Here is a 27,705-nt window from a genome sequence, read left to right on the forward strand (position 1 = left end):
AAACATTTTGAATGATCACTAACAAATATAAACACAACACAATCAACTGGAAAGGCAATGAATCAGAGAGACAAGTGAGAATGTGTGAAACTGCGACACTAGCACTGCAGTGGCTGTAGAATGAAATGGTACTTATTCTCCAGACATGCCTTGCATCTTTTAACAAAGTCCCTTTTTCCATGTCATTATATTCCATCCCTGATGTACAATGTTGTGTCTGGAAAATATAAATTTACAGCTCCCACATTCTCTTGTGAAGAGAATTCAAAAAGTTTTCTAGGCACAGACTTCCGTCATGCCTGGTCTGAAACTTTCACTTTTTCCTGTGTTACTGTGCCCATATGTGTGCGTGTGTGTGTGTGCGTGCGTGTGTGTGTGCGTGTGTGTGTGTGTGTGTGTGTGTGTGTGTGTGTGTCAGTGACTTGTTATCTTTACTCCTAAATTATTTAGTCTTAATTTTATTAACTTTGTAAACAGTTTTGAAAATTTTTCACACTTTATGAATATATTAAGTTGGTGCATATGTTCATTGCATTTTTGTTTTGCATGGTGGTATTGCAGTTGCTATGGGCTTATTTATTGATTGTCACTAACAAATATAAACTGTTTGAGTTTGCATATTGTCATCTTGTCATTTGGAGACAGTGAGTGGAGCTGTAGACGCTAGAAAATGGACTGCCAAGTGGAGAAATGACATTTGCTTCTGTTTGAGTTCAATAGAAGGGTGACAGCAGTGGAGGCAGCCAGAAATATTTGCTCCATGTATGAGGATAATGCCATTGGACACAGCAAGGCATGAAAATGGTTTTCTCATTTTAAGCAATATCATTTTGACATTAGAGTCTCTCCACATTCAAGAAGACCTTCAGGATTTGATTCAAATCATTCCTACGCATTAATCCGCAATGATGCACATAATTGAACTTGAGAACTGGCAAATATGATGAACTGTGATCATACCACATCTTAACATTTGCATTCATTGGGCAAGGTTAAAAATAGGGTGGATGGGTACCACATGCTCTCAGTCAAAATCACAAAAATCTGTGGGTGATCATACGTGCATCACTGCTTGCTCGTCGCCAATCAGCTCATGAACAAAACTGACCATTCCTATCCTGAATAATTACCTGTGATGAAAAATGGTGTCATTATCTTAACACAAGGAAAACAAAGGTATGTTTGAGTGCAAGCAAAGCAGCAACTCCCCATACAAAGACCTGCGCACATCTACGAAAGATAATGTTACGTATCTGGGGTAACAGTAATGGAGTGGTGTGCTGTGAATTGCTTCCCTGGAACATGACCATCACTACTAACATTTATTGCCAACAACTGAAACGTCTTGCAGGTGCAATCCAAGGACAATGACCAGGAAGACTGCGTGAAGTGATGCTACTCCACGATAATGCCCACCCACAATTTTCTAGATTAGCAAAAAACACTATACAAGACTTGAATTGGGAAGTCATTCCATATCACCCTTATTCACCTGACCTTGTGTCCTTAGGTTTTCACTTTTTCCACACACTATCAAACAGCCTTCAACAAACTTCCTTTCTGGATGAAAAAGCACTCCAGAGATGGTTCATTGAGTTCTTCACCTCAAAACCACATGATTTCTGAGATCAAGGAATCAAATATTTACGACATCATTGGCAGAGTGTTGTAAATAGTGAAGGAAAATATATTATTGGCAACTAAAGCCTCTTTTATGGGTATCTGTTGTATTTATTAAACTTATGGAAAAATGCTATGAACTTATGGACTGACCCAGTATTTTTCGCATACATTATTGCATCACATTTATTCTGTATGGGAAAAGAAGAGTTGTATGCCGTTGTTGGCTAGGAGAATTGAAGGGATGGATTCAGTCACCAAATTGAAAAGATATTACTTCCTCCATGCACAGTGGCCCCTTTCCTCATAATGTATCAGTTTGTCTCTTAAGTGTATCTGTTGAACTGGAATATTGGGTATTAATGTCCCATTGACATTGAGTTCATGAAGGATGGAGCACAAGCTCAGATTGTGTGAAGGATGGGGAAGGAAATTGGCCATGCACTTTAAAGGGAACCATCCTGATATTTGTCTGGAGTGATGTAGGGAAGTTGTGGAAAACTTAAACCTGGATGGCCAGATGCAAGTTGAATCCGTGGTCCCCCCAAAGGTGAGTCCAGTGTGCTAACCAGTGCGCCACCTCACACAGTGCATCTGTTGATTGTAAGTGACTATTATGGATGTGCGTACAGTGTGGTACCATACACACTATGTGATCAAAAGTATCCAGTCACCTGGCTGAAAATGACCTACAAGTTCATGGCGCCCCCCATCAGTAATGCTGGAATTCAATATAGTGTTGGCCCACCCTTAGCCTTGATGACAGCTTCCACTCTCACTGGCATACATTCAGTCAGGTGCTGGAAGGTCCCTTAGGGAATGGTAGCCCATTCTTCATGGAGTGCTGCTCTGAGGAGAGGGGTCGCTGTTGGTCAGTGGGACCTGGCATGAAGTCGGCATTCCGAAACATCCCAAAGGATTCTATAGGGTTGAGGTCAGGACTTTGTGCAGGCCAGTCCATTACAGGGGTGTAATTGTTGTGTAACCACACCATCACAGGCCATGCATTATGAACAGGTACTCGATCATGTTGAAAGATACAGTCGCCATCCCTGAATTACTCTTCAACAGTGGTAAGCAAGAAGGTGCTTAAAACATCAGTGTAGGCTTATGCTGTGATAGTGCCACACAGCACAACAAGGTGTGCAAGCCCCCTCCATCAAAATATGACCACACCATAACACCACCACCTCCGAATTTTACTGTTGGCGCTACACATGCTGGCAGATGATATTCACCGGGAATTCGCCATACCCACACCCTGCCATCGGATCGCCACATTGGGTACAGTGATTTGTCACTCCACACAACGTTTTTCCACTGTTAAGTCATCCAATAACGTTTACGCTCCTTACACTAAGCAGTGCATCGTTTGGCATATACCAGTGTGATGTGTGGCTTATGAGCAGCCTCTCGACCAAGTTTTCTCACCTCTGCCTAACTGTCATAGTGCTTGCAGTGGATCCTGATGCAGTTTGGAATTCCTGTGTGATGGTCTGGATGTATGTATGCCTATTACACCTTATGACCCTCTTCGACTGTGGGCGGCCTCTGTCAGTCAACAGATGAGGTCGGCCTATACGCTTTTGTGCTGTACGTAACCCAGCATATTTCCACTTCACTATCACTTAGAAAACAGTGGACCCAGGGATGTTTAGGAGTGCGGAAACCTCGTGTACATTTTGTTGTGACCCGCCGATCATTCAAAGCGCCGCCGCGTAATTACATGCGTCCTCTACGTGCGGTGCTGTCTGCCAGCCATGCAGCAGCTGTGCCACCTAAGCGGCCAGCCGAGCAGCGGCCGCTAGACTGGGACTCAGTGCTCATTCTAATGTTAATGTGTGCACATGTCTTACTTGTCAACTTACTCTGTGACTTATGTGTGTTGTGTCGTTCTGAAATATATGTGTTCAACTTGACATTATAACAATTGGCGACGAGGATGGGATTTTTCCTTTTCACCGTTGACCCACAGTTTTCCATGGCTACTGTCGAGCAACTATTGCAAAGTCCCCTTGAACAGCAAAAGCTTCTAACAGCGGCGATTCGCAATTTCGTCACGGCGTCAAATGCGGGGCGTTTCTCGTCTTTGGCTATACCTCCTTTTCCTCCTTACGACGAGACGGTGGAAGACTGGTCTGATTATGAAAAACGTCTTCGACAGAACTTCTTGGCATTTCATGTCACGGATGAACAACCATGTAAGTCTCTGTTCCTTTCCTGGATTTCACCTCAAATGTATCGGTTGTTGCCGCAATTGGCTCCTTTGAAGGATCCTGCGTCTTTGTCCTTTGCTGAAATGTGCTCACTTCTGTCTGTCTATTTTCAAAAGCAAACGCATGTGGTAGCCTCTCGTGTTGCCTTTTATCGTTGTCAAAAACAGCCGCATCAGTCCTATCATGCTTGGGCTGCTGAACTTCACAGCCTCAGTCGAAAGTGTCTATTTGTTACTGACGTTCACAAAGAATCCTATGCCGATTCCATGGTATGGGATGCTGTTATCCAGTCGGCGCTGGACAAAGAAGTTTGGCAACGTGCCCTTCAGTTGGCAAATCTGACTCTAGATGAAGTTCTCTTCATTGCGCAGTCTTTTGAAATTTCTCGCGCTGCTGGGGCGCAAATAGAGGTGTGGGGTGATGTCGGGGAAATACAACCTCTGTGCGCTGTTGACGACGCGTGCGGCACGTCCCCGCCGGCCGACGTGGTCGCAGTGCGCTCCCACACGCAGCCTCAGCCTAACCGTAAACAACCCGCTAAGAAACTGCAGCTAAACCCCTGGCAACTTCCTTCATGTCCGCGGTGTTTTACGAAACATTCACGCGAGGATTGTCCCCAACGTTGGGCTGTGTGTCACAATTGCAAAAAGAAAGGCCTGTGTCTTCCGTTTGCAAATCCAACCGCATACATGATGTTCACAAACATGACGCTGATTCTGATTCTGTGTTGTCTGTCAATTGCACTTCTTCCTTTTCAGGGAAGTTATTCCTCAATGTCCAAATCCTTGGTCGAGATGTTCGCATGCAGGTGGATACCGGTTCTGCTGCCACTATAATTAATTCTCAGACGTATCTTCAATTGGGTTCTCCACTCCTGTCACCTGTCACTCGGCAATTACGGACGTACAATAAGCAGAAGATTTCTCTCTTGGGACAATTTAATGCTGAGGTATCTTACAAATCAGTCGTTCGCACTGTACCCATATTTGTGGTCGACCAGAGTAACGCAAAGAATCGTTTTGGTTACGATGCCTTTCGTGTTTTTGGGTTCTCCATAGATGACTCTGTCAATATCGTCTCTGATGCTATTCCTTATGCTCAAATGGATTCCTTGTCAATGACATTTTCGTCCCTTTTTTCTCCTGGGTTAGGCCGTGCAAACGACTTTGAAGCTCATATCACGCTCAAACCCACTGCTCGGCCTAAGTTTTTTCGGGTTCGGCCCATTCCTGTGGCCCTTCGTGATTGGGTGAAACGGGAGCTGGATCGTCTCACTACTTCAGGGGTCTTGCTTCCTGTCACTTCCAGTGAGTGGTCCTCCATTGTTGTTGTCGTTGCTAAGCCAAATGGTGATATTTGTCTCTGTGGCGATTTCAAAGCCACTGTAAATGCTCAGTGCCTCATCGACACTTTTCCTATGCCCCGACCTGAAGAACTTGACCTGTTGGAAGCTTATCATCAACTTCCTCTCGACGCTGCTTCCCGGCAGTTTCTGGTCCCTAACACGCCTTTCGGCCTCTATCAATACCAACGCTTGCCGTTCGGGGTTGCTAGCGCCCCTGCTCTCTTTCAGTGATTCTTGGAACAATTATTGCTCCCTGTCCCTGGGTGTATCAATTACATGGACGACATTGTTGTCACTGGCTCCACCACTGAAGAACACCTTCAAAATCTCCGCACACTTTTTCATGTCTTACAGACTGCCGGTCTTAAGTTTAATCTTCAGAAATCACAATTTTTTCAGGCATCTATCATGTACTTGGGGTTTCAACTCTCTCGGGATGGTATTCATCTGCTTCAGCAAACTGTCGCTGTGATTGATGCCCTTCCTCGCCCTACATCTGTTAAGGAACTCCAGGCCATCTTGGGGAAAGTAGCATACTATCACAAGTTTTTACCGTCTGCGGCTTCGGTGGCTCAGCCGTTGCATCGCCTATTGCATAAAAACGTGCCTTTTCACTGGTCCGCGTCATGCGATGCGGCTTTCCAGAAATTGAAGACTATGCTGAAACAGGCCACATGCCTGGCTACTTATCGATCTGGCCGACATCTTGTTCTTGCCACAGACGCCTCTCAATACGGGGTCGGTGCAGTCCTTGCGCACCGTTTTTCTGACGGTTCGGAACAACCCATTGCTTATGCCTCCAAAACGCTCACGGATGCCCAACAAAAGTATTCTCAAATTGAGAAAGAAGCTTTGGCCATTATTTATGCTCTTCATAAGTTTGGTGTTTTTCTCTATGGCTCAAAATTTCATCTTGTTACAGATCACAAACCACTTGTTTCCTTGTTTCATCCATCAACGACAATTCCTGACAAGGCTGCACACCGCCTCCAGCGTTGGGTTCTTTACTTGTCTCGTTTCAATTATGAGATTCATTTCTGGCCAACGGCTCAACATGCAAATGCTGATGCTCTGTCTCGCCTTCCCATGGGTCCTGATCAGGCATTCAATAGGGATGAACTTTTGTGTTTCCACCTGGATGTTGCCGAGCAGCGGGTTGTGGATGGGTTCCCCATCACTGGGGACAGGCTGGCGGCTGCTACGGGTTCTGACCCTACCCTCTCCCAGGTTTTATGCTGTATTCAGAAGGGTTGGCCAGATCGCCCGTCCGCTAAGACTTCTGATCCGTTGTGGAACTACTACGCTTTGTGCTATCGCCTCACAGCTAGGGATGGTGTTATCCTCCTTTCCACTGACAATGCTTCGCCGCGTGTTGTGGTACCTGCGTCTTTGCGTGCTTCGGTCTTGCGCCTTCTTGACCAAGGACACTGGGGTGTGTCTCGCACAAAATCTCTGGTGCGCCGTCATGTGTACTGGCCTGGCATCGACTCTGAAATAGCACACATGGTCACTGCCTTCGCCTGAGAAGCCCTGGGAGCGCATTCATGCTGACTTTGCGGGACCCTTTTTAGGTACTTATTGGCTCCTCGTAATTGACGCCTACTCTAACTTTCCTTTCATTGTCCGTTGCACGTCGCCTACCACCGTGGCAACCACCAGTGCTCTCGCCCGCATTTTTTCTTTGGAAGGCCTCCCCTCTACTCTTGTTACTGATTATGGTCCGCAATTTGCTTCTTCCGAATTTGCGGATTTTTGTGCTCGTCACGGCGTTATGCATGTCACGGCCCCGCCGTTCCATCCACAATCCAACGGTAAGGCTGAACGACTGGTCCGCACATTTAAGGCTCAGATGCGGAAACTTCTGACTTCTTCTGCTGCTGATGATGCGCTTCTCCAGTTTCTGGCATCTTACCGTTTCACCCCCATGGGCGACCACAGCCCGGCTGAGCTCTTACATAGCCGACAGCCCCACACGCTACTTCATCTTCTGCGGCCTTCCAGCTCACGGCTGCGGGTGCCTTCACTTGGCCGGTTCACCGCCGACGACCTCGTCTGGGTATGGGGATATGGCAGGCGGCCAAAATGGAGCCCAGGCCGCATCTTACGACACCATGGCAGACGCCTGTATGAAATCCAGATGGACACGGGTGTTGCAGTACGTCATTCGGACCAGCTTCGGCCTCGTGTGCCGGCAACGCCTGTTCCGAATGCCGCTACACCACCTTCGGCTCTACCTGACGCTCGGGACCTTGGCATCTCTCAATACTCACAAGGCAGCCCTCTCACCATCATCGCGATGCCAGCACAAGAACGGACGCCACCAGGAGACGTGCCCATGCAGGAACTAGATGACCATCCTCTGTCAGAGCAAATCTACTCGCCTCCTCCTCCAACGGACGCCGACACATCGCCCATGTCTCCTGTCATATCAGCTGGACTTGCCGCAACAGGCAGATTGGTGCATGGGGCCCCAGCAGGTTCGACCCCTACATCTCCTGTCATCTCGACCCGTTATCATCGGGGACACTTCTGTCTGTACGGGAAGCTTCCTCCTCGAGACTTTACGGCGAGTCAAACAATGCCTATGGACGTTAGCCATCTCCAGGACACCTCCATCAAGACCAGTGCAACAATTTCAAAGGGGGGAAAAGTTTTGTGACTCGCCAATCATTCAAAGTGCCGCCACGCAATTACGTGCGTCCTCTACGTGTGGCGCTGTCTGCCAGCCATGCAGCAGCTGCGGCACCTAAGCGGCCAGCCGAGCAGCGGCCGCTAGACTGGGACTCAGTGCTCATTCGAATGTTAATGTGTGCACAAGTCTTGCTTGTCAACTTACTCTGTGACTTATGTGTGTTGTGTCATTCTGAAATATATGTGTTCAACTTGACGTTATAACACATTTGTACAATGCAAGTGACACCCAATTACCTGATCATGTTCGAAGTCCACGAGTTCTGCAGAGTGCCCCATTCTGCTCTCTCATGATGTCTAATGATTACTGAGGTCGCTGATATGGAGTACCTGGCAGTAGGTGGCAGCACAATGCACCTAATATGAAAAACATGTTTTTGGGGGTGTCCGGATACTTTTGACCACATAGTGTATGTGCTGTATGTTGATCAGAGAGAAGGGAGAGAATGAAACACTGTGCTGTCACATGGTCTACTCCTCTCAAATAGCACCAAAGGAACCACTGAATTTAATGTCTCCATCAACAGTGTCACATGCCCTCAGTCCACGAGACTGGCACAGAGTCGGGTGATTATGATGTACTTTATACCACCATCCCTCCTCTCCTTGACAGTCAGAAACGTGGTGAAACTTTCTTCCGTCATCGGGATTAAAACCAGCTACCTCTACATCTAGCACCACCACTGAATCATGCAACACCTACACGAGCAGATTGGGTTTGCAAAATTTCTTGCCCTTGACAACCACACTCTGATCGCACAGATGATGATATCCTAATGTAAAAAACTTGTTACATATTGTCAGAATCAATGCTTCTCTCTTTAGTGGGATGTACACTATTATGAAATTGACTTGCAGATTTAAATTGTGTACAACATCAGGACTGAAACCTAGAACCTTGCCTTTAGTGAGCAGTGAGCTCACCAACTGAACAATCCATGAACAACTCACAGTCTTGAAATTTTTCCTTGAAAATTCATTGATTCCAAAGAGACAGAAGATGCCCTCCTATGCACCACGATGTGATGGTGACCACTTTAAAAACCCACATCTCCACAGCTACAGCAGCTATGACCAAACAATCACTATCTCCACAGCTGCAACAGCTGCCACAATGTAACCACCATAGTGTAGTACAGGGGAAGGAGCAGACACAAAAGAGGAAGTGAAGCACCTAGAAGAGGAGGAGGAAATTCAGTGATTAAAAAGTCAGATATACAAAGAACTTGGCAGTTACCAGTATTATGTGGTACTCTCTCTGACCCAGATGTGCATACTGATTTGGTTGAGAAGGATGTGATAAAGCCATTGTATCCTTTGCTGAGACAAACTGGTCCTCAGTATTCTGGATACTGGCACTTGGATGGAGCTGACATTTGAGCTGGTCCCACATGTATTCTATCGGGGACAGATCTGGTGATCTGGCTGACTACAGGCATATCTCAACATCACACAAGCAGTTCGAGGTAACACACAAGAACACAGAGTGTCCGTGACACACCGTTGTGCTGTCAGAGCTCCCATAATCACTACATGAGCTGAAGTCATATCTGAGGGCTCTCCATGTCATGATTCCAGGAGTAACAATGCTGTGTGTATCCAGAAAACTGGAAGAATAGGATCTCTCCTCAGAAGTCAGCTGCCATACTTGACAATTCGTTGCACAATGTGATACCATTTGTCAGCAGTCCATGCTTCCCGATCAGAATGCCACTCCAACTCCAGCCACGGTGTTATGGCAGCTTACACATGAAATGGTAATTCCCTAGTCCATCTGCTGCTAGTCTCCGACCAATGGTGCAGGATGAGAATATCGCAGAAGGTTCATTAGTCGCCCTCAGATGCCAGAGGGAGACATGGAGGGGTTGCAGTTTGCTTATTCGATAATACCGCAATCTTCCATTGTGGTGGTCGGATGTGGTTGACTGGGACCTTGACAACTAGTGTGACTGCCTTCATGTTTCCATGCAGTCCAGCATCTGGCCACTGTCACATTTAAGTATCCCACAAATCTGGACATCTGCATCTACATCTACAATCTGAAAACTACTTAGAGGTGCATAACAGAGGGTAAGTCCCATTGTGCCAGTTATTAGGATTTCCTCCTGTTCGCGTCTACATCTACGATCTGCAAACTACTTGAGGTGCATAGCAGAGGGTAAATCCCATTGTACCAGTTATTAAAGTTTTTTCCTGTTCCACTCATGTATGGATTGCAGGAAGAATGATTGTTCGAATGCCTCTGTGCATGCAGTAAGTGTTATAATCTTACCCTCACAATTTCTATGTGAGCAATACGTAATGCATTGTAGTATATTCCTGGAGTAATCATTTAAAGCCAGGTCTTAATAGACTTTCAGGTTAGTTTATGTCTACCTTCAAGAGTCTGAAGTTCAGTTCCTTCTATATCTCAATGACACTCTCAATTGCTTCAAACAAACCTGTGACCGTTGGTGCTGCCATTCTCTGTATATGTTCAATACACCCTGTTAGTCCTATCTGGTACAGGTCCCACCCACTTGAGCAATATTCTAGGATGGATCACATGAGTGATTTGTAAGGAATCTTTTGTAGACTGATTGCACTTCCACAATATTCTACCAAATAACCGAACTCTACCACCTGCTTTACCCATGACTGACCCTATTTGATCATTTCAATTCATATCCCTATGAAGTGTTACACCCAGGTATTTGTATGAGTTGAGTGTGGTGTCACTGCCAGACACCACACTTGCTAGGTGGTAGCTTAAATCGGCCGCGGTCCATTAGTACATGTCGGACCCGCGTGTCGCCACTGTGTGATCGCAGACCGAGCGCCACCACACGGCAGGTCTCGAGAGACGTACGAGAACTCGTCCCAGTTGTACGACGACGTTGCTAGCGCCTATACGGACGAAGCCTTTGCTCTCATTTGCTGAGAGACAGAATAGCCTTCAGCTAAGTTAATGGCTACGACTTAGCAAGGCGCCATTAGCCTTAGATAGCTTGTATCTAAAGAGTCTCACTTGTATCGCCACAATCTCCAGATGTCTCATCAAGAACGATGTATACAAAGCATGGATTAAAAGATAAGTACCAAAGGAGCTGCATACTTTTCTTATTAGAATTCACTACTTATCCTGTTCCAGAATTCACGCCCGTCTGCGTTAGATAGCGTGCATTTCGGCCTCCTCTATCTACAAGGTGTTGGCACATTCACCAACACATCATTGAGTGATTCCAGCATTGACTTATTGATGTTATGGTCATAGGCTACTACATTTTTTTCCTTTTGTGAAGTGCACAATTTCACATTTCTGAACATTTAGAGCAAGTTGCCCAATGTACACCGTGTCGAAACCTTATTAAAATCTCGCTGGATATTTATGCAGCTTCTCTCAGATAGCACTTCTTTATAAATAACTGCATCATCTGCAGAAAGCCTGATTTTACTATTAATATTGTTTGCTAGGTCATTAATATACAACATGAACAGCAAGGGGCCCCACACACTTCCCTGAAGCACACCTGAAGTCACTTCTACATCTGACGAAGGCTCTCCATCCAAGATAATACGCTGTGTCCTTCCTACCAAAAAGTTCTCAGTTCAGTCATAAATTTCACTTGATACCCTATATGATTGTACTTTTGACAATAAGTGTAGGTGCAGTACTGAGTCAAATGGTTTTCAGAAATCAAGTAACACTGCATCTACGTGGTTGCCTTGATCAAACGCTTTCAGTATGTGATTTGAGTGAAATGCAAGTTGGGTTTCACATGTCTGATGTTTTCGAATCCATGCTGACTGGCATTGAGGAGGCCATTCTGTTCAAGATACCTCATTATGTTTGAGCTCAGAATATGTTGTAAGATTCTACAACAAATCGATGTCAAAGATATTGTATGGTAGGTAGTTTTTTGGATCACTTCTACAACCCTTCTTGTAGATGGGTGTGACCTGAGTCTACTTCCAAGAACTGGACATGGTTTTTTGTTCGAGGTGTCTACGATGGTCCATGATTTGACCAGACAACTGAATGGAAATGCACAGTGAAGCTGCTTTCAAACTCTGTCAGGTAAAGAAAAAGAAAAATTAGAATTTAATGTCCCATCCACAGCCCAGTCATTATAGACAGAGCACAAGCTCAGATGACAAAAGGATGGAGAAGGAAATCAGCTGTGCACTTTTCAAAAGAGCATTCCAGCATTTGTCTGAATATTGGGAAATCATGGAAAACCTAAATCTTTATGGCCAGGCAGGTATTGGAACCGCCGTCTTTTTGAATGCAAGTCCAGTGTGCTGACCACTGTGACATGTCACTCAAGTGCTAATAATGCTGTCTCACATGGGTATATTGCATCTCCGTGTCCTTCACAGTGATCACTGAAAATCTGACACTGTTCACGTTTGTTACATAACCCTACAAGGCCTGGTAACAAACTAAACATAGACAACAATAATATACTCTGGTAGATGTTCTAGTTGTCAAAGAAAATAGCAGCCTGTTGAGTTATGTACTTGCCAATGATGTGTATGAGTATAAAAATACATTGAAATTTGACTTGTGTTCTGTGTGTTTCGTTTTTGTCAGGTAGAATATACTTTGATGTTTTTATATTGGGTCAATTCATGGTTAATAATTTAGGTAATTGTAAATGCTACAGTAATAACTGTGCAATAATTTACTGTGAGACTGTGTTTTCAGATTGCAGTGACCCTAGTCACAGTGGTAACAGGAAAGAATACTGGTGGGAGGGTCTTGAACTGGCCCCTGCACAACCAGCTCCATCCAATTTCCTGTCAAAGTCATGGGTTGCTGAGCTGCTCATAAAGGATGCAGGTAAAGTGTGCTAAACAATGTTGTATTGCTTTTTGGTAATATTCTTCATAGATAATTTTGAAGGGGCAAGGGGTGCCTGTCAAAACTATAAGTGTGTAGGTGGTATTGGCTTGTGGCATCTGAAATTGTTAGCTGCATTATGTTTGGATAAATTTAACATCCACAAAATAAATGCTTTGAGCTTGGGAACAGTTTTGTCAGTCCCAATTGTAATCATGCTGTGTTATTTGTGCCATGTTCTTTGGAACATGTAGCTTTTACAAAGATTTAATTATCACTCAAAACATCAAGCTGTGAGTATTATTTATTTATTTTCATATGAACTGTACACATTCATTATAAGTGACAGGTACATAATATATAGATGAACAGGAAATAGTAAAATATGGATAAAAAGAGAAGTTTAAAATTTAAAAGCTGAATACCAGTATATCACAGGTACAGGCTACAATTCTTCAGCCAGTCCAGTGCTGCAGGTGTAAGGTGATGCATTTCTTGCAGTGAATCTTAAAAGTGAGTATTTGGCCATTCTGAGGCATTCCCATACCCCACTCAAACAGTGTTTTCTTCATATTCCCTGTGAAGTGCAGATTCTGTTGAGGTTGCATCATAACCTTCTGCTCTGGTCAAAATGAGTAACTTTGATTGTTGTGTCTTTTATGAGGTTACTGTTTTCACTTCTTGTCCCCATTGTGTTTCCCCATGGTAGTCTACAATAAAGTTCCAAAGTTGCACTGCTGTTCTCACTGGGGGATTTCTTGATTTGGGTGGGATGAGAAGTTCTATGAATGGAGGTGTTGGTCCTTGCAAGGGGCCCGAGATTTCAAGGAAGGACTGCAGGTCAGTTTGAATTATAGGGATGTGATCTTGATGGCAGAAGCTGCATGTAGAGGTGTCAGACAGCTGGCCTAGACCTTCCCCAACATACTCCTATTGGTCAAGTACCAGAGCTGTAGATCCTTTGTCTCCTGGGAGGATAATAAAGGAGTCATCAGCTTTTAGGGGATGAAGAGCCTGGAGTTCTGCAGAGGACAGGTTAGGGACATGTTGTAGGGACCTGAGGAAGGGTTGTGAAGCAGTGCTGGATGTGTGGATTTTTTGGAAGGCTTGTAAGGTATGATTTTGAGGTAGTGAATCAAGTTGCGATCATGGTCAGAACTGTTCAAGGCAGGGTTCAATGTCAGGTTTGCTGTTGGGGAGGTTTTGGAATTGGGTTGCGAAGTGATATTTCCAGTTGACATTATACGTGAAGGAAAGTAGGTCGTTTACCAAAGCAGCACAATTAAATGCGGGTTTAGGGCTGAAAGCGAGACCGTTGGACAATACAGATAATTCAGGAGAGAAGAGTGCTTTAGACAAGAGGTTGAGAATGCTGTAGTCTTGTGACTGGCTCTTGTGGTTATGAGTTATTATTGGTCTGGCAGGCAATGGTGATGGAAGGAGAATATTAAGGAGGTTGGCCAAGCTCAGTTTGTAGGATAGGAGTGGTTGTTTAGGGAGCTGCAGAGGGACAAGAAAGGAAACACCACTGTCAAAGTAGTTTAGGAGAAAGTGGGATAGCCTTTTGAGGTGAAGTCTTGCATGCTGTTGCAGTTTGATGTTGGCTTGGTGGATGATACCATCCAAGGAAACATGAGGGGCAGATAACTGTAGGATTTTGTAGGAGGAGAGAAGTCTGGTGGAGTGGAAATTGGCAGATGAAACATACAGGTCACAGATTAGCCAGGTTAGTGCAAGTGACTGCCGTGTTTGAAACTGTAAAAGAGGCTGGTGTAGAGTAGGATTACATTCAGAAACAGGGGCTTTCAATGTTAGATATTTGGGAAGGATTGCAAGGGACAAGCAGGTTTCAATAAATAGAATGTAAGACATTAGTTTTGATAGTGCAAAAGCATGTTTTTTAAAAGTACAGATGTAATACATGATGGGATTCATCGTAGCAAGAGAGGACGGTTTGGAGTGTTAGAGACCATGGGAGTGGCAAAAAAGAAAAGCAGATGGTGGAAAAAGATTGGAAAAATCAGGAAACATTTATACAAAAATCGTGAGAACAGACAAGGTGAACAAGAGGTAACAAGTGGGCGAGAATTTCTAGCTAGAAAAGGAGTCTGTGTGGCACAAATAAGTTATTGGCAAAGGACAAGATCGATAGGGAAAGTCATGAAAAGAACAAAATTTTAAAAACTGGGCAAACAGAAACAGGAAATCACAGGAGAAAATATAAACTACTGCAGCAATTAAAGTAATGTAGAAGACTGCAGTAAAAGTCAATCAGAGCAGTTTATTGAAAAACATTTTTGAAAATATAATGTAATTGGATAGATGAAAAATCTACTCACCAAGCAGCAGCAGGAGAACACGTATATAAAAGGTATTGTTTATGCAAGCTTTTTGAGCCAGTGGCTCCTCCTTGCAGAAGAGTTGAAGGGGAAGGAATAAGGGTGGAGGAAAAGGACTGTTGAGATTTAGGAAAAACGGCGGAGTTTGGAAAAGTCACCCAGAGCCCTGGGTCTGCAGAGACTCACTGGACAGGATGAGAAGGAAAGACTGATTGTTGGGGACTGCACCAGGTGAGATTTGAAAACCTGAAAGCTAAAAGGTGGAAGATAAGGTAATACGCTAGATAAAGATTGACATTGTGTGTGAGTTAATATGAGCAAAATGCTAAGTGCATTGTATGTGACAGAGTTTTGAGGGGGATGGCGAAAAATTGACAGGTGCCTGTTTCACCACACGTGCCATATGGATTCTTGCCCCAGACACCAGTTTTTCAGAACTCTTCTGGTGGGAACTGGTACTACAACATGTCCTTGGTTCTTGCCATCCACCAGGCCTTAATTTACGCTAATTTGTTTGGTCTCAGCATTTCTTCACAGTAAATGTTCATTTCATCACTCCATTTTAGTTTTCTACATCTTTCATTTTCCGATCTGTCCATTTCTCACTGTCCCCTTCCCACCTCTATCACATACAATGCACTTAGCTTTTTGCAGTAATCTCTGTCTTTTATATTATCCTATCTTCCACCTTGAAGCTCTCAGGTTTTCAAATCTTGCCCGGTGCAGTTCCCAAAAATCAGTCTTTCCTCTCATCCTGTCCAGTAAGTCTCCTGTGACCTGGGGTCCTGGGTGACTTTTCCAAACTCTACCCTTTTTCCTAAACCTTAACAGTACTTTTCCTTCACCCCTCTCCCTTCCCCTTCAACCCTTCTCCCAGAAAAGGGAACCACTGGCTCCAAAAGCTTGCATAAATAATACTTTTTGTATGTGTGTTCCCCTGCTGCCACTGTACATGGTGTGTCATGCTTTGTGTGTATCAATGGAAGGATTTCCACACCCACAGTACAAGATGGAAGCAGTGTAGTCTGCAATTGACAGAGCTCTCTTTGAGAGACGGCAACACTACTGTTGGACAAGTATGACATGCAGATGGACGTGGCACAGAAGCAGAAAGCGGTTCAACTTTGTGAGCACAATCTGGAGGCTGCTGCTCTGAACTGAGAGGCACCAGGCTAGTGGTTGTGCTCATGTGGTGGTGGCTTTTTGTGGTACTTGTGTTCTCTTAAACTTGGTACACAAGATCTACACTCCAGGGAAATACTTTCAGAAATATTTCCTAACACTTAAATTTATGTTTGATGTTAAAATATTTCTCTTTTTCAGAAAATCTATCATTGCTACTGTCAGTATATATTTTACGTGTGTCCTCCATATATATGTGTTCGAATATTTTGCCATCCAAATACCAAAATTCATCCACAACTGATAGTTTCTCTGTCAACTGTGGACTACACTGCTTCCACCTTGTACTGTGGGTATGGAAATCCTTCCATCAACATGCACAAAACATTACACACCATATACATGCACACAGTCCCAAACTTGAAATTAGATGAAACAGTTCAGTGCTTGCAGCCAGCTTAGTACATTACCTGCAATTATGCTACATACACAGTTCTACGAGTTCCATTGGGAAGATGACATTCTGACTTAGCAGTCACTATTTATGGAGTAATAGGACCATCACAATTGTCTCCACAATTACATTCACTTGTAGTGAAAATATCACAGATTGCCAAGAGAATTCCCTCAGCATGCCCTGATCTAATTGATCACTCTCAATTAATGAACTCCAGAAAAACTCCAATCAGCCAAAATTGCTATTAAAGTATTTATTAGGTGATTATTTTCGGCAAGACTAATACCACCATTGTGTCACATCACAAATATATGTGTAAGGACCATGGAGCACACTTTTTGTCTTATGTCAAAGCGGTAGGTGGATCAAAACAAAATATCCAGACACTCTGGGACCAAAATGGTACTGAAACAGAGGATGACAGACTAAAGGCCAAAATACTAAATGTCTTTTTCCAAAGCTGTTTCACAGAGGAAGACTGCACTGTAGTTCCTTCTCTAGATTGTCGCACAGATGACAAAATGGTAGATATCAAAATAGACGACAGAGGGATAGAGAAACAATTAAAATCACTCAAAAGAGGAAAGGCCGCTGGACCTGATGGGATACCAGTTCGATTTTACACAGAGTATGCGAAGGAACTTGCCCCCCTTCTTGCAGCGGTGTACCGTAGGTCTCTAGAAGAGCGTAGTGTTCCAAAGGATTGGAAAAGGGCACAGGTCATCCCTGTTTTCATGAAGGGACGTCCAACAGATGTGCAGAACTATAGACCTATATCTCTAATGTCGATCAGTTGTAGAATTTTGGAACACGTATTATGTTCGAGTATAATGACTTTCCTGGAGACTAGAAATCTACTCTGTAGGAATCAGATCGAGTATAATGACTTTTCTGGAGACTAGAAATCTACTCTGTAGGAATCAGCATGGGTTTCGAAAAAGACGGTCGCGTGAAACCCAGCTCGCGATATTCGTTCACGAGACTCAGAGGGCCATAGACACGGGTTCACATGTAGATGCCGTGTTTCTTGACTTCCGCAAGGCATTCAATACATTTACCCACAGTCGTTTAATGAACAAAGTAAGAGCATATGGACTATCAGACCAATTGTGTGAATGGATTGAAGAGTTCCTAGATAACAGAACGCAGCATGTCATTCTCAATGGAGAGAAGTCTTCCGAAGTAAGAGTGATTTCAGGTGTGCTGCAGGGGAGTGTCATAGGACCATTGCTATTCACAATATACATAAATGACCTTGTGGATGACATCAGAAGTTCACTGAGGCTTTTTGCAGATGATGCTGTGGTGTATCGAGAGGTTGTAACAATGGAAAATTGTACTGAAATGCAGGAGGATCTGCAGCGAATTGACGCATGGTGCAGGGAATGGCAACTGAATCTCAATGTAGACAAGTGTAATGTGCTGCGAATACATAGAAAGATAGTTCCCTTATCATTTAGCTACAAAATAGCAGGTCAGCAACTGGAAGCAGTTAATTCCATAAATTATCTGGGAGTACGCATTAGGAGTGATTTAAAATGGAATGATCACATAAAGTTGATCGTCAGTAAAGCAGATGCCAGACTGAGATTCATTGGAAGAATCCTAAGGAAATGCAATCCAAAAACAAAGGAAGTAGGTTACAGTACACTTGTTCGCCCACTGCTTGAATGCTGCTCATCTCGCGAAGAGACCATCAGGATAAAATCAGAGAGATTAGAGCCCACGAACAATACGAGACTGGAATAGAAGGGAGAACCGATAGAGGTACTCAGGGTACCCTCCGCCACACACCGTCAGGTGGCTTTTGGAGTATGGATGTAGATGTAGATGTAGATGGATGTTGGCATGCCATAATTAAAATAACTGTATGTACAAAATGTAACATTACTGCTCCATCATCCAGTGTACAGCTATTTTAATTATGACATGCTGACATCCCGTGTGTTCCATGATCCTTACACATACATTTGTGATATGACACTATTCAAAGCACAGATAGTGGAGACTGTATGAATTGTATAGTTGAAGATCCAAAGATGGTAACACAGTCTTACTGAAACTGGTCTTCTAAGTAAATACAGTAGAAGTCTGATAGACCATAGGTTCATATATACTGAAGTATAAAGTACATCCCCCAAAATAAAATATCATTTATGAATGATTTCTGCACTTGCAGTATATTTTATAAATCTGGAAAAAAAAAAATCATATTACAGAGTGCATGTAGTTTTTCTACAATGTAATTTACTGCTGCAACTTCCAAGCTCACCAAACAATAACAAAAATAGAGGGATGTAATTAAACACAACCACTGGTTTGTTTTATCAAGCTATCAGGTTGTTGCTGGACAGAAGTCATGAATACACCTCTCACGGTTAACACTGTGGTGTAGTCAGAAAAGTGACTATACAACAGTGCTTGGTAATAATTGAAATAAGCACAGCTGTCATGTGGATAATGTGATGGTTACAATGTCACAGAAATGGAAAGTCTGTTCATAATGGCGAAATTAAAGCAAATTTATCAAGTGAGTGTGGTGTATGTGAAGGAACAATCAGAGGATCCGTGAAGGAAGAGAATAAAGTTAGAAGTTTTGTAAACACAGTTGAATGTGATGTGGGAATGGACAGAAAAAGGACTGAACTAGGAAAAGACAGTGAACTCGACCCACCTTTATATATGAAGATAGTATCTGTTCTTTTGGACATGTCTGAAAGAACAGATACCACTGGTGATCTTGCAGCTCATGAAGAAGGAAATTACAATGAAATCCAGGCCATTAGCTGCTTACAGGCGTTGATAAATATCAACAGAGACAGTTGAAAATGTGTGCCCCGACCAGGACTCTAACCATGGATCTCCTGCTTACATGGTAGATGTTCTATCCAACTGAGCCATCAAGGACACAGAGGATAGTGCGACTACAGGGACTTATTTTTGGCATGTACCCCGTGAGACCCACACTTCTGACTTACTGTCCACACACTACATTTGTAGCGTTCTTCCCCACTATTCTCATTACTCGCAGCAGTCAATCTACTGATTCCCATAAGAGTTTGAGCAATGTAAGTGCATCTGCACTGAAGAAGATCATTGAGTATAGTGGGCAGGGGCACTACAAATGTAGTGTGTGGACAGTATGTCAGAAGTGTGGGTCTCACGGGGAGCATGCTAGAGATAAGTCCCTGCAGCTGCACTATCCTCTGTGTCCTTGATGGCTCAGATGGATAATGTGTCTGCCATGCAAGCAGGAGATCCTGGGTTCGAGTCCCGGTCGGGGCACACATTTTAAATTGTACCCGTTGATACTTATCAACGCCTGTAGGCAGCTAATGGTCTGGATTTCGCTGTAATTTCAATACCTTTATGGGTTATTTTTAACAAAGTAAAGTGAAGGTGTACCTCTCTTTCTGGACCAGTTATTAAAGCCTAAGCTGAAAAAATTCGCTTTGATATGCATAGCAACAAAGATTTTATAGCTTCTGATGGGTGGTTTTCAAGATGGAAATGTCACCATGGAATTTGCCAAACAACCATTGAAGAGAAGCAATGTCTTGGGACAGTGAACCTGCTTCACAGGTTCCTGAAATTCTACACAGAGTAATGGTAGATGCAAATTTAAATGCTCATCAAATATATAATTGTAATGAAAGGCACTTTATTATTGATTGCTTCCAGTCAGAACTCTTGATATAAAAAGAAAAAAGAAAAAAAAAACAGGAAGTAAGAAATGTTTGAAAATGAATAAAGACAGAATAACCCTTCTCTTTGCCACAAATAAATTGGGCAGCCATGAATTGAAACCTTTTTGTGTAGGTAAAAGTAAAAGCCCAAGATGTTTCAAGCATGTAAACATGTCATCATTACAATTCACTTGCAGGCACTCAAAGAATGCTTGGATGACATGAGGCATTTTCATCAATTGGTTTCAAGAAAATTTTGTTCCATCTGTGAGAAAGCACCTATGACCAGTTAAGCTGAGAGAAGAAGCTCTACTAATACATGATCACTGTCCAGCTTATCCACCTGATGAAGTGTTGCAGTAAACAGTAAAATAATGACATACTGTAGCTTGCTGGCAGTGTTGCAAATTATTGTACTGTATTTGATAGTGTAGTTTATATACCATATTGAAACTTGTGTGTTGTTTGGTTGACATTGGAGTAAAGTTTGTCTAATTTCTGTATGCTATTTGTTAAGTTTCTGAAATGCTTTATTTCTAATGTTTTTTAAATTTAAATACAATATAGTACAGTATGAATAATATTGCATTATGTGTTCTTTGTGACTTTCTGTGAGTAGTTTGTCATTACATGGCTCACTCTTGATATACAGCAGAAATGCTGTAACACAGCAGTAAAACATGTTCCCAGATAACCCCATTGTATTGGGCAGGTACTATATTACTTGTGGTCTTGGCTGTTAGGAGTTTTTCCAGAATTCATTATACTACAGATCGCCCCATTCTGGCAGTGTCAGGAATATATACTCTCAATTACACTTGTCTAACATTGCCTGTTAAGTTATTTTTTAAATTTCTTAACAATATCCACATTTCTACATTTCAGTCTCGAATAGTGCCCTAATTAATAAAGCACAGTAGTGTTCACCTGAACTTTGAGATATACAACAGCTTTACTTTACAAGGTTATAGAACTGCATTGAATGTGAAACAAACAAACACATGGCTGTAACAATTTGTAGGATATGAAATGGAATTAGCACGTAGGCTCAGTCATAGGCAAAGCAGGTTCTAAGGTACAATACTGCAAAATTGTAACCAGTTTATAAAGGAGATACTTACAAATCATTTATGTGACCCATCTTGGAATACTGCTTAAATGTTTGGGACTCATATTAAATAGGACTAAAAGGAAATATTGAACATATATGAAGACGGGCAGCGGAAATGGTCACAGGTTTGTTTGACCCACATGATAGTGCCATGGAGATACTTGCAAACCTGAATGGAAGAGGCTTGAAGAGGGATACCAAATATCCCATGAAAGCCTACTTATAAAGCTTCTAGAGCCAGTGTTAAGTGAGGAATCTAGGAATACACTGTAAACCCATGTGTACTGCTCTCATAAGGACTACAAAAATAACATTAGACCAATTACAGTGTGCAGAGAGGTATTTAATATAGTCATTTTCCCCAGTATCCATATGCAAATGGAATTAGAAGAAATTCTAATACAGGCCTGGCCAAGATTAGCACTCCCAGAATTCAAGACTACTATTCCCAGAGTGCGCTCAGCTCTGCTAGCGCAACCGAGGTTTCTCAGCACTCTGGTTTCCCCCACCATTGCACTACACCGAGCTGGTGTATGAGTGAGGAGGCTATTCACTGAAGGCTGAACACATGGGAAACTTAGGAAGATATGTTCGCAACACAGTGTGATTACTTCTTAGAGATAAATATTGTGTGGTGTTGGGGATGGGTAGCTATGCTTCACAGGGAGAGGTGTAGGTGCATGAGATAGGCATGTGAGGCACACATGCTAGGCTGGTGAGATATGGCATATGATGTAGATAACACATAGTAGTGGACTGGGAAGGGATGATAGGACAGAGGAGGAGGAAGCTCTTAAATGACAGGTGTGGGGACAGTGGGTTAGCAAAGATTGGGGCCAGGAGGGTTACAGGAGTTGAGGATGTGTGGCTAGCATAACACCCACTTACACAGTTCAGAAAATCTGGTACTGGAGGAAATGATCCAGATGGCGCAATTTGTGAAGCAGCCACTGAACGCAAGCATGTTGTGCTCAGCAGCATATTGAGCCATTTTGGTGGTGACCATTTAGTCTGGTGGTAGACGGTTGGTTGTCATGCTGACCTAAGAGCTGTGCAGTCACTGCAACAGAGTTGGCGAACAATATAGTGCTTTCACAGATGATCTTGACTGTTGGGATAGGATAAGCCTCTGACAGGACTGGAGTAGGAAGTGCTGGGTGGGTGAATCAGGCAGGTCTTGCACCTTGGTCTTCCACAGTGATATGATTTCTGTGGCAAGGGGCTGGGTGTGGCATAGGGATGGACCAGTGTGTTGGGTGGGTGACAGAATACTGCTTTAGTAGTGTTGGGAAGGTTCTTGGGTAGGATGTACATTTCTGGACATGATTATCCAGTCTAATGTAATACAAGATGATGAGGAGTTGCTCCTTTGTAACTGATTCTTGGGGGGTAGTGGGAGGGTTATGGGTGTGTGAGGATATGGCACAGGAAAACTATTTTCAGACCAGGTTTAGGAATTAGTGCCTGTCAGTGGAGGCCCCCCATGAGACAGTACCAGGCAAGGGAATTCTTGCCACTGCTGTGAGCCTGACCACCTGTTGGCAGTGTACCTACGGTGATGAGAAATTTCTCGCACAGTATGCTGAAGGTCTCATGAGAGCCTTCACAGACAGGAATTACCCCCAACACCTTGTCTACAAACAGATTTCCTGTGCCGTATCCTCCACACACCTAACACTCCCACCAAACCTAAGAATTAGCTACCAAGAGGCACCTGCCACCTTGTCGACCAATATCACCCTGGAAGGGGGCTACTGAGCTACATCCTTCGCCAGGGATTTGATTATTTATCATCAAGGCAGGAAATAGGGGACATCCTACCCAAGATCCTTCCCATCCCTCCTAAAGTGGTATTCTGTTAACCACCTAACCTACATAACATCCTAGTCCATTCCTATGCTACTCCCCCCATGGACCCATTGTCACAGGGGACATATCCCTGTGGAAAGCCCAGATTCAGAACCTACCCAATTCATCCACCCCACACTTCCTACTCCAGTCCTTCTCAGGCTTATCCTATCCTATCAGAATAGGACCACCCGTGAAAGCAGCTATATCATAACCCACTCTGCTGCAGTCACAGCACAGCTCTTATGGCAGCATGACAACTAACCACCCATCTACCACCAGAATGAATGGCCACCACCAAAATATGGCCAAGAACAAAGTTGACCACTCAATTGCTAAACAAGCTGCTGAGTACGACATGCTAGAGTTCAATGGTAGCTTCACAATCCATGCCATCTGGATTGTTTCCTTCAGCAACAGCTTTTCTGAACTATGTAGATGGGAGTTATGCTTGCAACACATCCTCCAGTTCCCTAACCCTCCTGGCCTCAATGTCTGCAAAATTACTGTCCTCACACCTTTTATTCAACAGCTTCCTCTTCCTCTGCCATGTCACCCTCTCACAGTCCACTCCCATGAGTCATCTTCATCATGTGCCTTTCTGATGCACGTGGACTCCTCCTTCTGAAGCACTAGCTACTCATACCCAACCCTCCTTCCTGATTCCTGCCTCTTTTTCTCTCTATATACCATACCTGTACCTGACACAACCCCTACTCCATCCTAGTCCACCTGCCAAACTGCAATCCCAACCTTGTGTGTGTGTGTGTGTGTGTGTGTGTGTGTGTGTGTGTGTGTGTGTGTGTGAGGGGAAAGAGTGGGGGGTCACATTCTGCAAGAACTTTCTTTACTGTATTTCTTTAAGTTCTGTACTTTCTGTTTAAATCTTCCATCATCTACATAACAATTTACTTCTGTGTTCCCCCAGCTTTTACTGATATCGCACAGATAATGGTACTGCATATTTTAGGCAAGTGAATTCCAGGAAACCATATTTTTCAGGTAATGATCATCTGCGGTTGGGTCCAGAGGTTGACAGTGATGAAGATCAGAGCCGCCTGCCAAGGCATTTGCAGCACAGGGTTGTCCCTTCTGGTCAAGTAGTAAACAAGACTCCAACTGGGTAATTACTGTGATTTTCATTGAGGAACTTGATTAATATTTGTACTCAACATAATACTGAACTGAAGTAATTAGCATGACTTCCCCAGCCCAAGATGCTGGAGTTGGCTGTCTTGTGTACATGAAATTTGCTTGCTTGTGTGTGAATGGTGTGTGTCTCTCTTGTACTGTTGAAAACTGTGGCCAAAAGCTATATGTAAGTGTCATTTGATTGTGCCTGTCTGCAACTTGACGTGTCTTCTTTACAGTAAGTAGGACTCTGTCTTTTCCTACATTTTTTTGGTGAATATAGTCATTCTTTAGTCATAAGTGGTATGTTATGGCTTAGGGACATGTTTGGCAAGCAGGCATGTTACAATTACCATGCATGTATGGCAGGATATCTGATTGAAATTTCTTTCCACAGCCACATTCAGTTATAATTCTCTACACACTTTACCAGTTTTGGAAGAAGTGTTTCAATTTAAAGTATAATTTTTTGTAGGGTGTGAAACAAATTACATTAATCACATACACTGCTGGTCATTAAATCTGCAACACCAGAAGGTTTAGCAAGTAATTAAATTTTACTTATAGGTTAGTAGGAAGAATACATGACTAAATTTCTGAATGATTTGGGGGTATAAGGGTGCAAATTTAGTAGACTGGCCTCTTATCTCTGGCAGCAACTGTGCCTCTAACTCAGCAGGGAATTTAACAAAGTAATGATCTGGATGAGAGGTGGAAGGAGAGAAACATGAGAGAGAGAGAGAGAGAGAAATGAAATTCTTTCCACAAAAAAATTAAGAGAGACAGTGTTTGTTTACAGAGGGTGAGAGGATGTTGAAGAGCAATCATCTAAAGTGTGTGTATGAGGCCTGTTAATAAAATTCCAGAACTTGGTCCACAAAATTTTTCTACACCTACCTTTTACTTATTCTGCATGGTCTCCTTTGAAATACTTACCTTCACAGCTGATACACCACTCCCACTTCCAGAAGCAGTCTTGGTATGCCTCTTGCTGGATCATGCAAAGCACCGTCTGTGAATTTTCTTTTATCTCATCTACTGTTGCAAATCTTCATCCTTTCAACGGGGTTTTCAACTTTGAAAATAAAAAAAAGTCCACAGGGGCCAGGAAAAGTCCACAGGGGCCAGGATTGGAGAGTACAGAGGATTAGTCAGCACAGTGATTTCGTTCTTTGTACAATAGTCATGCACCAACAGGGAGAATATGCAGGTGCATTATCGTGATGCAAGAGCCATGAATTGTCTTATCACATTTCAGGCCATTTCCTTCTCACATTTCCTCGCAGGTGTCCCATCATGTCCCTATAGTACCATTGATTAACAGTTTGTTCCTGTGACACAAATTCATGATGAACTAATGTGTCAAAGTGAAAGAAAACTGTCAGCATGGCTTTGATATTTAACCTGACCTGATGGGCTCTTTTTGGTCTTCGAGAACCTTTACATAATCCAAAAGCCCTTCACAGATTGTGAGATGAAGATGTTTCTGGTCTTGATTCATGAGCCTTGGGATGAAATTTGCGGTAACACGATGCATTCCTAGATGCTACGTTAGAATTTCATGACATGATCCAACTGAAACGTTACATTCTTCTGCAATCCCTCAGATAGTCAGTCTTCAATTGGCACACACAATTTTGTTGACGTTCCTGACATGGCATCATCGGTAGATGTGAAAAGGTATCCTGAATGAGGATCTTTAACTTCTGTCCAGCCGTTTTTAAACCATGTGAGCCATTCCTAACACTGAGTGTGGCTTAAGCACTCACCACCATAGGCTTTTTGCAAAATTTGGTGTTTCCTGCATCATTTGGTGTGTCTCTGTAAAGGTTTTTTTTTAGTTTCACGCAAAATTTAATGCAGCCACATTGCTCCTCAAACTTTGCCATCTTGAAATTCAGAAACTGTATGACACAACATTCTTCACAATACAGCATTGAACAATAAGTAATAGACATCCAACAATGAAACTTCCAGTGGTTACACATCAAACACAGGCATGTACAGGGATGCCAATCACATTTTGCTCCAACACACCATTGGCGCAAAATTACAAATTTTCCGAAATTTTTTGAACAGACCTCGTATATTACTAAATGACCATCCCAAAACCCAGGTCACAATACATTCACTCATTTGCATGCTGCCTGTTTAACAGCTTTCAGAGGCAACAAAAATTTGATTTTCAGTATTTTGTGTAATTATTGAACAAAATTCAAAATCTTAAATGCTGTCATAACCTACTAATTAAGATATATAAACTTATGTTAAAATATTTACACATTACAGCCAGTATTACAGTTAGAAATTGTGTAATATTCGCGCAAGCTAAGTTGACACTGAGTGTCAATTTTGTTTGTGCATGTAGTAATTGCTTTGAGGTAGCGTAACTGATAGCACTTTCTTGCTGACATGCCCACAAAATGATGAAAGGAAGAAAGTTTATTGCTTACTACCTTTCTGCTGTTCACGAAGTAAAACAACAGCAACAGGCACGACATTTTGATTTATTACTTCTTCATTACTGGCTCTGTCACTAACACATTTTGCAGACAGTACCTTCATGTATCACTGACTGTACTGCAAAATTATATCATTGTACAACACATAGATTTGGAACTGGGTGGTTTTGGAAATCAGCCTTATGCAAACACAATAGGAGATATGGTGCCATACACATTGAAATGCATGATAGACTAGATTTTGTTTAAAATTCATTGCAAATTACCCAGTTTATATTCATCCACTCTTTCATAATAAGAGCACTTAGCAATTCTAACAAACTTTAAGCATAACTTCAAACCTTCCCTAAACTCCTAAACTTTTTCTTGCTTACATGCTTAAAGCAAATATTTAACCATTAACTCATTTGTAATCAGACATTTGAAGCTTTTTTGCATGGGAGTTTGATTCTTTAAAGAATTAGGGGTTTACTGGTTTTATCTAAAGCAATAAATTTTATTGTTTTGATTTTTATTCTATTTATACAGTTTGATTATATGTTTAAGTAGACTTATGTTACTGCATGCCACAGTTACATCTATAGAATTATGTTTAAATTCTCTTAAAATGATGGCTTGTTTCCCTTACAACAGTTTGGTGGTACTTCACATCACAGTGTTTTAATGAGTGCATCAAATCATTCTCAAAACTGGAAACCTATGTATCTATGGTTGTAACTCATTTGACGAGTTAGATATGTGAATTGAGATGGTGCACATACAGTGGCACATACATTGAATCTGAAAGGATTTTCATATGTGCAATAGCATAATGAATAGTGTTAAGGTAGCTATCCATCACAGATGCAGTAAACA

General features: G+C 42.7%; 1 protein-coding gene across 1 annotated transcript in view; it reads left to right on the plus strand.

Moving 5' to 3' along the window:
- The window catches only part of LOC126214946 (SANT and BTB domain regulator of class switch recombination-like), a 119,407-nt gene extending 95,023 nt beyond the window's left edge, over nt 1-24,384 (plus strand). Inside the window, exons 8-9 of the mRNA XM_049941583.1 lie at nt 12,560-12,694; nt 24,260-24,384. Of these exons, the coding sequence (XP_049797540.1) occupies nt 12,560-12,694; nt 24,260-24,384 (260 nt within the window). The remainder of the gene's footprint in view (nt 1-12,559; nt 12,695-24,259) is intronic.
- Nucleotides 24,385-27,705: the final 3,321 nt, after the last annotated feature.

The sequence above is a fragment of the Schistocerca nitens genome, chromosome 12 (assembly GCF_023898315.1).
Source record: "Schistocerca nitens isolate TAMUIC-IGC-003100 chromosome 12, iqSchNite1.1, whole genome shotgun sequence".
Classification (NCBI taxonomy): Eukaryota; Metazoa; Arthropoda; class Insecta; order Orthoptera; family Acrididae; genus Schistocerca; species Schistocerca nitens.